General features: G+C 43.8%; 1 protein-coding gene and 1 long non-coding RNA gene across 6 annotated transcripts in view; one reads left to right on the top strand and one right to left on the bottom strand.

Moving 5' to 3' along the window:
• Positions 1-376: 376 nt before the first annotated feature.
• Positions 377-10,644, bottom strand: LOC309386978 (cyclin-dependent kinase 4 inhibitor B-like). 3 transcript variants are annotated; one of them, XM_081943013.1, is made up of 3 exons: positions 10,505-10,644; positions 8,181-8,932; positions 377-1,090 (listed from the first exon to the last, which is right to left on the bottom strand). In XM_081943013.1, the coding sequence occupies exons 2-3, from the start codon at positions 8,322-8,324 to the stop codon at positions 824-826; spliced, it is 411 nt and encodes a 136-aa protein (XP_081799139.1). In that variant the 5' UTR covers positions 8,325-8,932; positions 10,505-10,644; the 3' UTR covers positions 377-823. The 3 variants fall into 3 exon arrangements, with proteins under 3 accessions (XP_081799139.1, XP_081799138.1, XP_081799137.1); XM_081943012.1 differs by lacking the exon at positions 10,505-10,644 and adding an exon at positions 9,161-9,220; XM_081943011.1 differs by lacking the exon at positions 10,505-10,644 and having other exon boundaries at positions 8,181-9,055.
• Positions 1,098-12,919, top strand: part of LOC309386980 — a 45,929-nt gene continuing 34,107 nt past the window's right edge. For all 3 annotated transcript variants that reach the window (XR_014174523.1, XR_014174524.1, XR_014174525.1), the window contains exon 1: positions 1,098-2,056. This is a non-coding gene — a long non-coding RNA (uncharacterized lncRNA). The remainder of the gene's footprint in view (positions 2,057-12,919) is intronic.

Here is a 12,919-nt window from a genome sequence, read left to right on the forward strand (position 1 = left end):
ATTGACATGTTGTCTTTTTTGACCCTCCTCTGCAAGCATTCCTGAAAGCAGGGTTGTGGAAAGTGACTTGGACTCAGCTCCATGAAGTGCTTTGCACCACAGAGTTGACTGCATTCTTTTCTACTTGTGATAAGATGGGAGGTCGTGGCTTAAGAAGCCACACTGCTCTCAGCAAAAGGATTTTCCTGGCCATTCATGCCAGACGGCGGAAATCTTGCCAGGCTATTGAACCTGTTGGAAGAAGTCTGTTAAAGAGAAGCCAAATGATGTGACACAGTTAGATGTGTAAGTGTGTATAGATGGGAGCATTGCGTTCCCAAGTAGGTTTGAAAGGGTGCTTCATCTGAAGTTCTTTCCAGTCGTTCCACTGCTCCCCTTTCTTCAAATAGCAATAAATTATTTATTTTGAACAAGCAAGACAAATTAACATAAAACCATTGGAACCATGCGGTACAATGCAAGGGCTGGGAGAGAATTCTATGGTGAGTCGCAGTTCCGTTTGGGTGGGAGGAGGGAAGTGGGGAGAAAATCTGAGCACAGGTACAGTCAAATTTGCAAGCCAGAAGAGAGAACTCATTGGAACTAATTTTTCCAATTGATAAATTCCCTATATGCAGTTATTATTATTTTTTAAATGAAAAAAAAGAAGACTCCAATTTCAGTCGGAAAGAGCACGTTCCTTCTAGTCTTTCCATGAGTCTTGAAGAAAAAAAGGGCATCCAGCATGAATGTCCCAGGTTTATCCAAGCCACCATGGTCTTCATTGGTGTTATTTTCATTACTTTTCAGGAGCATTCCCTGCTCCAGTCTTTCTACAGCTTCTTCATGTATCACCTTGAAACATTTCAACCAGATAATCAGCCACGTGATTTTGCCCATTCTTTCTTGCCAGGTCTAGTGGGCTGTTATCTTGTCTGTCCAGATGATCCAAGCAAGCCCCCCTGTGGTATAGGAGCTTCAAAGTGTCCAAGAATCCCTCCCGGGCTGCATCATGGGCTGGTGTTGCTCCTGTGGAGGGGTCTGGCCGGTTGGGATCTGCTCCTCTCTGCAGCAGCAGCTCTGCCATTTTGGAGTTTCCCATCATCATAACCTGGAGGACAGAAAAAGTAAAAAGTTGAGTTTTGACTGGGCAGCTTTTCATGTTTGTCCTCTATAAACTTCAGCTCCCTTTTTGGCCTTATCTGGTCTGTAATACCCTAGTCTTAACTGGAGCTGCTCTGATTTCAAGATTTTATTTTTTAGTCTCCCTCCATCTTCGTACATGCATATAGTCTCCAAAGTATAATCCTAGTCTTTAAAACAGAACGAATCTGGAGCTATACCTTTGGTCTTAAAACTTGCAATGGGATGGGAAGGATGGAGTAAAAGATTAAAAAGAGAGAACGGTGGTGGTATTTTTTGGTTGAAAGATAGCAAGGGTTTCATGCCTTTGGATGGGGTGTAAGGCTATTCTGAACACTTGCAGATGGCCCCTGAAATTAAATTAATCACAGGAAAATGAGGTCCTGTGTCTATTAACAGTTGAAGCAACAGCATAATGCTATGTTAACCTCCATCCTTCTTTTTGATCTCATTTCCAGCACAGGTCATTATGCACACCATGACTTTTCTCCAGTGAAATAGAAAGTATGATTGTATAGCGTAGAGGTTAACCAACTTCAGTTGTGCTTTTTTCCCCCCCCAGAACTTAGCTATTTGTACAGTCATAGAGTGATTTGTTGGGCTTTTTAATGCCCTGATAATTCCCCTACGGCGTGTTTCAAAATTGCCCATTTGTGGTAGATTCATATTTTCATCTTTCTGAATTTCAGAACGTCCTGTTGCTATTTGTGGCATGTTGGATGAAAAATTGACAGTTTGTCTAGATGAGTTCATGGGGAGGTCTTCAAATTGCCCAACGAATCCACATCACATGTGTTCCAACATCCTGAATGAAATGCATTTCCCCATTGGCTAATGATGTGCTAATGGGACAACTAAATCAGAAGAGAAAACCAATCAGCATATCTATAACATCTGAAGATCTGCAAATCTGGCAATGGGTATTACATCAGAGGTAAGACAGATTAGTGATGTTGACACAAGGATTGGTTAAGGACCTATATGGTTAGTGGGAAACTGACATGAGAAACACTCAATAAGGAACCTGTAAGCACATTTCTTCTCTCCTTACTGCTGAAAAAAACCAGTTATCTAGCTTTGATACTAAAGTCATATCCTGTAAGAGAAAGGGATGTCTCCATTGTGGTTTCTCTGTCCTTTTTTTTTCTCCCTGGCTTTTGTCAGTAGTTTAAAAACTCCCAGAATTTAAACTTTAACTTTTAAACTTTTATTTGATTTCTAGACCGCACCCTCTCCCAGAAGGGACTCGGGGCGCTCATAAAATGCTCATTAAAAAAAATACTTTTCCCATTTTACTCTGGTCCCCTTTCCCTTCCCTTGTCACTATGTTTACTGGGAATCTGTCCTTTTTCTTTTCTTCCAAAATAATTTATCTGTAAAATGAGACATTATCTCATTATCTTTTATTGAAAGTATGATATTGGGACAGCTGAGGTATTTTCAATTAGGCTTTCTTTTGTGGCAGTGGGGATTACTTTTCAGGATCATTTTCCTTTGGGATGAATATATTTATTTTTCAAATATATTTAAAATAATTTAAAATTATTTCAGTTCATCTGAAATTAGACGTCTGCCTTACAGAGTTTAGCATACACAGCATAGCATATACAAGGTACCATATGCCATTATAAAAAGCTACATATTTTGAAAACAAAGAGCTTCCTTTTTCAGTCAGACTTGAATATATCAAATAACAATTGATAAATTATTAAAAGATGAGCTCTCAGTAATATTTTACTCACTGAAGGAAAAAATATAATACCTAGAATCTGAAGGAAAGCATATAACTCCTTTTTTTGATGGATGTGATTGATTCATGGCAGTCTTATTTGTTGGAAAACCTCTTTGAAAAAAAACCTATCTGGGGTGGTGATTAAATATTATGCTGGCAATCTCAGGGTCCAGTACACCCTTAGCCTTGCAGATTTATTCAATTTATTATCGGTTACCACTGAGAAAATCTGGTAGGGTTAGGGTTTTGGTTCTGCTTTAGATAATCACTATCTCTCAGCCTCAGGAAGAGCGGCAGACAATTCCTGAAAATGTTGCCAAGAAGACTGTAGGGTCTTATCAAAGCAGTCATCAGGGGTGAAAACCAGCACTCCTGATGATTGCTTTGACAAGACCCTACAGTCTTCTTGGCAACATTTTCAGGAGTATATACACCAATGCATGTCTTAGAGTTGATCCCCACTACTGTGTGAAGATACTGTCCCCTCTGTTTCAGACGATTGCAGCCTCCCTGGTAGTCAGGTGCAAAGAAGCCTAAAATATTTTACCCATATCTAGCCTGAAGCTTGTTGGCTTAAGGGGAGGGGATATCAATATAGCAAGGATTGCTTAAGTAAGTCTCATTTACAGGTGGGTGCAGATGTAGTCAAAGTCATGGGGAGGTGGGGGGAGTTGTACCATGTTTGTGTTTCTACTTAGCTGCAAGTTGGAAATGCTCATAGTTTAATCTTATCAGATTATTGCAACGGGTGTTGGGAAGTATTGGGAGTTACTTCACCATAGTATTCAGAAACCACAATTGGTCCAAAATGCAGAAACTGTTAATGGGTCTATGACCCAAATCATACTGATCCTAAAACAATTGCACAAACTATCAATCTGCTTGTGGGCACAATTCAGTGTTGGTGATGCACTTTAGAGTCCTAAAGAAAACAGAGAGTGCCAAGTGCAATAGAAGCTATTTCTTCCCTAAGCCTTTCTCTAGATCACAGTTGTGACAGAGGAATATTTGGTGTGACAAAAGAAATACCGTAGCTTTTCCGAGGCCCTGTCTCACCTATGGAATTCCCTGCCACGAAAGGTCAATCTGGCTGATATTTTAATGACTGGATAAAACTTTTCTCTTTGGGAAGACATACCACAGCACAGGTTAATGCAAAATGTTTCTTGAAGATGTTATCATGTACAGGCCTGCTCTTATTTTACAATATTTACAAGGTAAGCATATTGTTAGTTTGGTTGTCATTTCTCATGAGAATCTAATTTCAAGCTTAAATTGAATCTTGTCCTGCTTTAAATTGTGGCTAGCCGCCCTCAGACGCAAATATGGAAAAAGGGCTAATAGGTAGTTCATTTTTAGTGCTGTTCTAATGCCAGGAATCAAGTGACTGAATTCTTCTGTCTGTTACTTCACCTGATATGCTTGTTAACATGTTCCTTCATTTCAGGGAACAATTGTCCCTGATCTTAAAAAATAGGAAAAATAAACTAGAACTAGCATCACAGAGAAGGCCTTTGCAAGAGAACCAGACAGGGGATAGTAAAAAAGTAAGTGGCAGTTTGAGATCTTGGAAAAAGTGTGGAGCAGAAATGAAAAGACAGCATAAAAATTATGAGTCAACAAAAACCAGATTAATTGGGCCACAGGTAGAGAGTGAAATGGGCCTGGGCACAGAGCCATCTTTATCAGGATCAAATATTGACATTTAATGTCATAAAAGACTGATAACGTCTACAGAAAGTCTCAATAATAAAACAGAATAACAGAGTTGGAAGGGACCTTGGAGGTCTTCTAGTCCAACCCCCTGTTTAGGCAGGAAACCCTACACCACCTCAGACAAATGGTTATTCAATTTCTTCTTTAAAACTTCCAGTGTTGGAGAATTCACAACTTCTGGAGGCAAGTTGTTCCACTGATCATTTGTTCTAACCGTCAGGAAATTTCTCCTTAATTCTTGATTAGTTTTCATCCATTGCTCCTTGTTTTACCCTCAGGTGCTTTGGAGAATAGGTTAACTCCCTCTTCTTTGTGGCAAGCCCTGAGATTAACACTGCTATCATGTCTCCCCCACTCCTTCTTTTCATTAAACCAGACCTACCCAGTTCCTGCATCCGTTCTTCATATGTTTTACCCTCAAGTCCTCTAATCATCTTTGTTGCTCTTCTCTGCACTCGTCGTGCGGGGATGTCTCTCTAAATGCAAACGGGGGTCTGGGTAGGCAAGTGTTTTTTTGGTAAGAGATTTGTAAAAGTCCGCTGGGAAACTGAACCAATTCAAGCAGCAACCTTTTAGCCTTGCAGTTCAGCAAAACCGCGTCAAAGGAAGCAATGCGACAGGACCGATCGCAAAAACCGTTGAGTTTCCGAAAAGAGAGCGTTTAATCTTTCTGAAGCAGCAAAGCTACGCGCGAAAACCAGAATGAAAGAAACGTTTGCTCCAGCGAACGGGGCTATACAATCTAGCGTGTTTATTAGAAAGTATTGGCTAAGACTGTCGATTGAATAAGCCGCAATGACTTGAAAAGAAAGCAGGTTTAGTAAAAGAGGTGGTTGCAATGCGAGAGCGATGTTTGACTGCAATGTGAGAACAAGGCGATGTTTGAGTGAAAGAAAGCTCTTTTACACGCAGGTAACAGAGTTCAGGAAGTCCCTTTCAGTTCTCCCTTGCCGTGGTGTAAAGTTTTGTAATTTAGTAAGGAATTGGATGCCTCTAGTTTTAATGAAAAGGAGGACCAGGGGAGACATGATAGCAGTGTTCCAATATCTCAGGGGCTGCCACAAAGAAGAGGGAGTCAAGCTATTCTCCAAAGCACCTGAGGGCAGGACAAAAAGCAATGGATGAGAACTAATCAAGGAGAGAAGCAACCTAGAACTAGGACAGTTAGAACAATTAATCAGTGAAACAACTTGCCTCCAGAAGTTGTGAATGCCCCAACACTGGAAGTTTTTAAGAAGAGATCGGTCAATCATGTGTCTGGAACGGAATAGGGTTTCCTGCCTGGGTAGGGGGTTGGACTAGAAGACCTCCAAGGTACCTTCCATTTCTGTTACTCTGTAGTAGCCCTATGTAGAGATAGTGACCTTGTGGTTGGCTGACCATTGGAATTACAGCCCAGTGAGTTCAGAAAGCAATAGTTAAAAGGCAGGCTGAAAATTACACGCGTGCAACGAGATAATGAGCACCCTGGCTTATCATAAGCACAATGCAATACCATTCCACGTATAATATCCGTCGTTTTAAAGAGGGCCTGACAAAACCACGTTTTGTTTTGCTTTCCGTATCTCTGAAACTGTAATCGTCCCAGTGACTGCTTTTCATCCGGTAACGGTCTATTCGCATCGGCGAGCAAACGTGTAGATAAAAAACAACGAGACACGATCTAATCGAATAAACTCCAATTGCCACGGAATAGGAAAACGGGAATTACATTTCTCGAAGTAAGAACGCTGATCGGACGATCGAGGGGTGCGTGGCGGGGGAACCCCAGTATAACTGACCAGCAGCGCTTCCATACGCAAAACGTTTGCGGTTACTAACAAGGATCACTGTCTCTATCTAACCTGCCTTTGTCTGCAAATTCGTGAACCCATTTCAAAACTTTTGAAGTTGGGGAAAAGCTACTCGGGGAATCAACTTTATCTAAAACTCTTATGGTGCCCCCCCCCCATTTCTTTTGGAAAACCTACGTTTCTCTGGTTACCTCGAATTTTTAAAACCAAACCAGCATAATCTTTTCTCTCCCCCCCCCCCCCCCCCCAGAGGGGTAATGGTGCAGACGGTATCTTTTTGCAGAGCGATATTCTATATTTGCGTTTTGGTCTTTCTAATTTGAAGTTTTGAGGCGCAAGCGGGGAAACGGACACCGGGTAGAATCGTCAAGGCAGAAAACGTAATTAAACTTGGAAGGATAGAAACCTATCGTACACCCGATTTCGCGGAAATAATTTCCGTTCAGGCTTTATAGGTAATTTCCACCTGAGGAGTTCCTACCTTGCTTATTCAGAATTCAGGCACACCTCGGAGATGAGACAATATGTCTGCACTTTTGGTTTCCAGTAGTAAGTAAAGAGACATAATCACCCCATTTAAGGGTCCTTAATTTTTTTCTGGATCGCTTCTTAGGAGACAGACTCAGGATTGCGCCACAGTTTATAGGGAAACTTCCCGAGAGACGGAAAAATTAGAAGGAGGCAAGCAAGAAAGATTAAATCTTATTAAAATTGGCTAAAACGGTATGGATGGATGGATGGATGGATGGAGAGGGGGAGAGAGAGAGAGAGAGAGAGAGAGAGAGAGACGGATACACACACAAATCTATTATATATCTAGAAGTATATATGCCTTTTGCTTTTGTAAAATACATATCACTCCTCTATTTTATTTCCCTTTACATCTTCTTTTGCTTCACACCCAGACATTCCTCATACAAAATATAATCTAATTTGATCAATAATGTAGATATGGAAAAAAATGAGTTATATTAATCATGAACACCTTTCCTGTAAAATAGTTTTAATAATTATTTAGTAAAATGCGTGGGGATAGAAGAGTATTTAATATTTAGTCTTTTTTCCTTCTTGCCCTTCATTCTCTTATTTGAATTCACAAGAGAGGAAAGGTATACATAATGCCGAACAATGTTGATTTAAGTTTGTGGGCATAGTCTCCTCCCCGGTTAGGGCTCGGAGAAAAGTTTCTTCTAAATTTCGAAGCAGAGATTCGGTATGATAAAATGTTACACTGTCTTCCCCCAAGGGGGAGAAAAAAAATAAGACAATAAATAGCACCATATACAATAAAAACGGTCAGCCCTAAACAAAAACTTCGTCTGTTCAGGAGCAGCTTATAATGTACTTTCAGAGCTGCTGACTCAGGACAGCAGCCATTCCTCTAGTTACCGAATTAATTCTAAATTCCAAATGACTCTTTAAGGGGCAGGAACTGCGCGTGTGGGAGAGTGAGTGGCAGGGAGAGATGAGAGGGGAGAAAAAGGAATGGAGAGATCGAGAGACTTCTCCCCGAGGTCCCTCTTTGGGCTGCAGTTCTTTACTCCGAGACCTTTACTCCGAGCCCGAACCCTGAGTAAAATAGCTTTCGAGTTAAGCTCGAGGCGTTATATCCTGATCAAGGGCTGCAATTTTTAAGCAACCAAGGTGGGGAAAAAACCCAGAAGACAAGGCCTCCCCTCCCTCCCCACGATTTCCGGGTAAGAACCTCAAAGCCAAGAAACGTTTGAAGCCCAGCATACTGAACCGTCGGGAAAGTGCAGCCTCCTCTTCCTTTTTACAGTCAAACCTCAGATCTTTCGATCCGAGAAGGTTCCCACCTGGATCGGGGTCCGGCCGAAGACATTGGTGGCATTGGGGTCCACTCCGCTGTCCAGCAGCCTCTCCGCTGTCACCAGGTCTCCGCGGGCGGCAGCGTTGCACAGCTGATTGGCCTGACAGTCGTCTCCATTGGGAGCTTCCATGTTCGACTCCCAGCGGGCGAGCGCCTAGCGCATCTGCCGGCGGCTGGCTCCCTTCCTTTTCTCTTTTGCACACCCGGACACACCAGTCCTGCAAAGATTCACGATCAAACCTTCTGGTTTCCTCTTAGCTCCTCCAACCCCCTCGGAAAATCTCTTTCCCTACGAGCCTACCGTCTTCTTCGGCTGTGTCCACCCCCCCTCCCACCGATCTCCTTTCCCCTCTTCAAGGTAACATAGCGAGTGAGGATCGTTGTTCCCTTGTTTCAGCCTGCTCGGGTTTAATCAGCCAGGCAGGGATTTAATTCTCCGAAGGGCTACTGTAGTAAGACTTCCACTAGCGCCCTCTCTTGGTAGCTTGTAGGGAAAAGAAGCAGCAACTGAGCCGCCGGGGCGCATGCGCTTCGCTGATATGATTCTCCTTCGGCGGAGAAGGCTGGAATCCTTGCCTTGAATGGAGCGTCTGCCCTTGAGCTGCTCTGTCTGTCCCGCGCGCGGAACGAGGGGCAGATGTCTGGATTCGGGGATTCCGCTTCCTCTTCTGATCGGACGGTGGTTTAGAGCAAAGTCCCTTGCGGGACGTAAAGGCAGCCCACGTAGGAGACTCGTCTCTGTTGGTAATAACAAAGTAAAGACGCTTTGGCACATATGCTCAGAAGTGAATCGGGCTAAGCTCACACACCCCCACCCAACTTCTGTGTGGCTATTGTCACACACACCAATGCCACCCATTTTCTGCCCAATGAGAGCGCTGCGCTCCTTTATGGGCAGAAATGGCACAGTCCACAACTCCACCCTGAAACCTATGAGAAACTCGTCACGGGAGGCTTTTGGCTTACCTGCGTATGTTTGCGAGTGCGCCCGCGGATGTAGATATGTGCACGCCCTGGTTCCTTTTGTCTCCCAAACGTTCTGTGCGATTTGATGCCGGACTGTCGAGGGTTAAATTCATTCAGTCCGACTTAAAGCCGAAAAGGAATAGCCAAGAGTCGTTTGTTAGTGGGACAGGTGAACTAGAAGCACAAAGACGGTTTGATGCTATTTCCCATAGGTTCAAATAGCCAGCTCGTCTTTATTAATTTTATTAAAAACAGGCTTTGACGGAGTTCACACAGGCTGCTAGAATAGGCTGTGTGCAGGGGTGAAATTCAGCAGGTTCTGGAGAACTGGTATTGGGAATTTTGAGTAGTTCGGAGAACAAGCAAATACCACCTCTGGCTGACCCCAGAGTGGGGTGGGAATGGAGATTTTGCAGTATCCTTCCCCTGCCATGCCCACCAAGCCACGGCCCACAGAACCAGTAGTAAAAACAAATGAATTTCACCACTGGCTTTTTGTGATATGAGAACCCAACTTTGATTTGATACATTGGGTGAACCTATTCAAAATAGAAGACACTTCTTGGATGAGAAGCAAAAGGTCTTCAAAAGGGAAAAAAACAAGAAAGTCCAGCTGACTCCTGAATAAGCACCTTTGGGATAACCATGACCTGGATGACTGAAAATCTCTACAGACTTTTAGCTATACAATTTGGGGTGAACACCCTTTGAATGGTATGGAAGTAGGAATGAATTTCCAGAGGGGGAAAAATTGCAGACTACAGGAACCAGGAGCACTACTCAGGTGACCCTGAGGGCACAGATAAACCTCCAAGTGCTTCAAGGACCCTCTAAAAGGATGCAAATGACCAGCTGTCTGCAAGGAATATAAATGGTTCCATTCCCCACTATCCTGTCAGAGCTGAAGAAGCTTCTTGGATGAGAAGCAAAATGTCTTCAAAAGGGGGGAAAAAGCAAGAAATTCCAGTTGCCTCTTGAAAAAGCACCTTTAGGACTGTTCAAAATGGGGGAGGGGATTTGTGGCAGGGTGGAAGTAGGCAGAGCATTTAACTTAATTCTGTTTTGTGTGCCTGGGAATAGCCTGACATATTTATGTTTTGTATCTGAAGGAGTCTCTTGTAAACACAGATAGCTCCCTCAGAAATGCATCCCAATTTAACTGGTCGGATCTTCGTGTGCATTCCAGTAAAGCACATGAAGTAACAAAGCAGGTGGTTCAGAGAGCAAATAGGGCAGCCCCACATAGTTCCCCACTCTTCAGTCTACCCACTGGAACACAGAGATAGTTTGTACAAATAGTCATATATCGCCAGAGCCATCCAAAAAAGAAAAAGTTAACCCTACCTTTGCAACAGTTAGCCAGTTCTACAGAGGCATCCTTGGATTCCTTAGAGTTTGATAGTCTACCTTGGGAACAAGGATATTAACAAACTTGCTTTTCCAGTGACTTCATCCACCTTGCAGGCTGCAGTCTGAAGGTTTGTTTCCAAGAGACCAAACTGACTGGTTTGCCTGACTCCAAGCTCATCAAAATTGGACTTCCTGTTATATCTTCTATGAAAAAGGATCTCTGGACAAGTCCAGGCTTGCTGTGTTGTTGAACCTCATAGTCCAAAAGAGTCAAAAATCTGTCTTGAGTTGTCAGATGACTATAAATATACAGCATAACTTTTGATTAGGACTCTTTAGGCCAGTGATGGCGAACCTTTTTTGGCTCGCGTGCCACAAGTGGGGGGAGCGCAGGGGGGTTGAGTGCGGGCGTGCCGCACCCATAATGCATGTGTGACCCCACCAGTGCGCATGCGCGCACAACACGCCCCCCCCATTTTTACATGCTTTTTTCGCCCTCCCCAGGCTCCAGGGGCTTTATAGGAGCCTGGGGAGGGTGAAAAGAGCCTCCCTCGACCCCCCGGAGGCTTCAGGGACCGTCCCTGAAGCCTTCGGAGCACTTAAAACGACCCTCCGAGCAACCCGGAAGTGACTTTAAGCGCTCCGAAGGCATCAGGGAAGCCTCGGACGGTCCCTGAAGCCTTCGGAAGGCGTCAGGGAAGCCTCCGGAAGGCGTCAAGGAAGCCTCCGGATGGTCCCTGAAGCCTTCGGAACGCTCAAACCGGAAGTCCGGGGGGGTGGGGGAGGCTCTTTTCGCCCTCCCCAGGCTTCTATAAAGCCTCTGGAGCCTGGGGAAGGTGAAAAATAGCTTTTAAAAAGGTGAACTCAGCGCCTTGCGTGCCCTGACAAATGGCTCCACGTGCCACTTGTGGCACGCGTGCCATAGGTTCGCCATCACTGCTTTAGGCTATTGTTTTTAGGGAACATTTTTATTTATTTTCATTTTGGCCAAAGGCTATATTTCTTTTAGAGATAATGTCTTGGGATGGGTAAGTGTGCCAATAGTGGGCAGGGATGTAACCAGAGCCCAAATGGAGTGGAATGGAATAACTGCCCCCCCCCCCCCCCCGTCTCTTCCTCTGTTTAGCAAAGTGCAGTGGGAACAATACATTCAAATTGATGCTTTGCTGAATTTCATGAAGCTGGACTATCATCAACACCCCCCCCCCCCCAAATAAAACCCTTTAAAATAAAGGTTAAGGGCCCCTTCACTCCATGTCCCTCTTTTAGATATATCCTACACCAGAAGTATCAAACCGGCAGCCCATGGGCCGGATGCCTCACACGCTCTCCACCCTCACCCCCATTTTAGCAAAGGAAAAAAGTCATGATACAACACAATGACTACGTGATGATGCAAATTTGATACCCCTGTCCTACACAGCATTATCTTTTTGGTACTGTAGGAAGTTAGCACCCACCCCTCTCCTAGAAAAATGAAATATGAAATATTGAAAAGGCAGAATATTATATTTCCCTGGATAAGAAATGGAGAAATGTGGTTTTAGGTAGGAAGCAAACTCACTGTTAATAGCCCCCACCTTTGTCAACGGGCCATTAAAAGGCCTGAACCAGTCTATTCTACATAACAAAAATCTCCCCTTCATCTCCAGGGTTATGGGATTAAGGCATGATAGTATCCATCTCACCACAGGGTACCTGGGATGAAGCAATGCTCAACCAAACTTGGACTCAAAACACAGCCTACAGAGCTGGCCCCATGGGAGTCTGACAACCAGTCAGAATACAAGGTCAGGTTCAAAGTCCAGAGAGGGCATAAAACTAGGGACTTTCAGCATCTCTGTCTCTTTTTCTTCTTCACCCAACATCTGGAAGCATGTGATCCCCCTTTTCTGTTCAGGAGCTCAAGCCATGTGATCCTGTCCACCATTAAACCATCTTCCAAGCCTCCATGTTTCCAATGTCTTTTCCCCGCTTGGAACTGAACCCAGAAGCACATTTCTTCCAACAGTACACAAGGTAGTCTGATAGGGCCTGATTAGCACATGCTCACTTTTTCATCTTTTCTGTAGATAAACAAGACACATGTGTTTTTTTAAAAAAAAATATGATCTGTTCTGGGCCAGATAAATGAGCACAGGATGCCTGCTTGAAGTGGAGGTAGAATTTGACAGCAGGATCCTATTAATCCTTCTGCCTTTGTTGCTAATAAAATACACAGAAAGTGAGTCCCATTGTCCCAACAAGTCTCTTCTTGTGGCTTTGTTCAGATGGAATAGAGTTTCTGGTATTCTCTGGTTAGTTTATGGCAGTGCTGAAATGCAAATTTTTTTATTATGGATTCTGTGGGCGTGGCTTGGTGGGCGTGGCAGGGGAAAGATACTGCAAAATCTCCATTCCCACCCCACT

This window comes from Natrix helvetica (assembly GCF_964273705.1).
Source record: "Natrix helvetica genome assembly, chromosome: 2".
Classification (NCBI taxonomy): Eukaryota; Metazoa; Chordata; class Lepidosauria; order Squamata; family Natricidae; genus Natrix; species Natrix helvetica.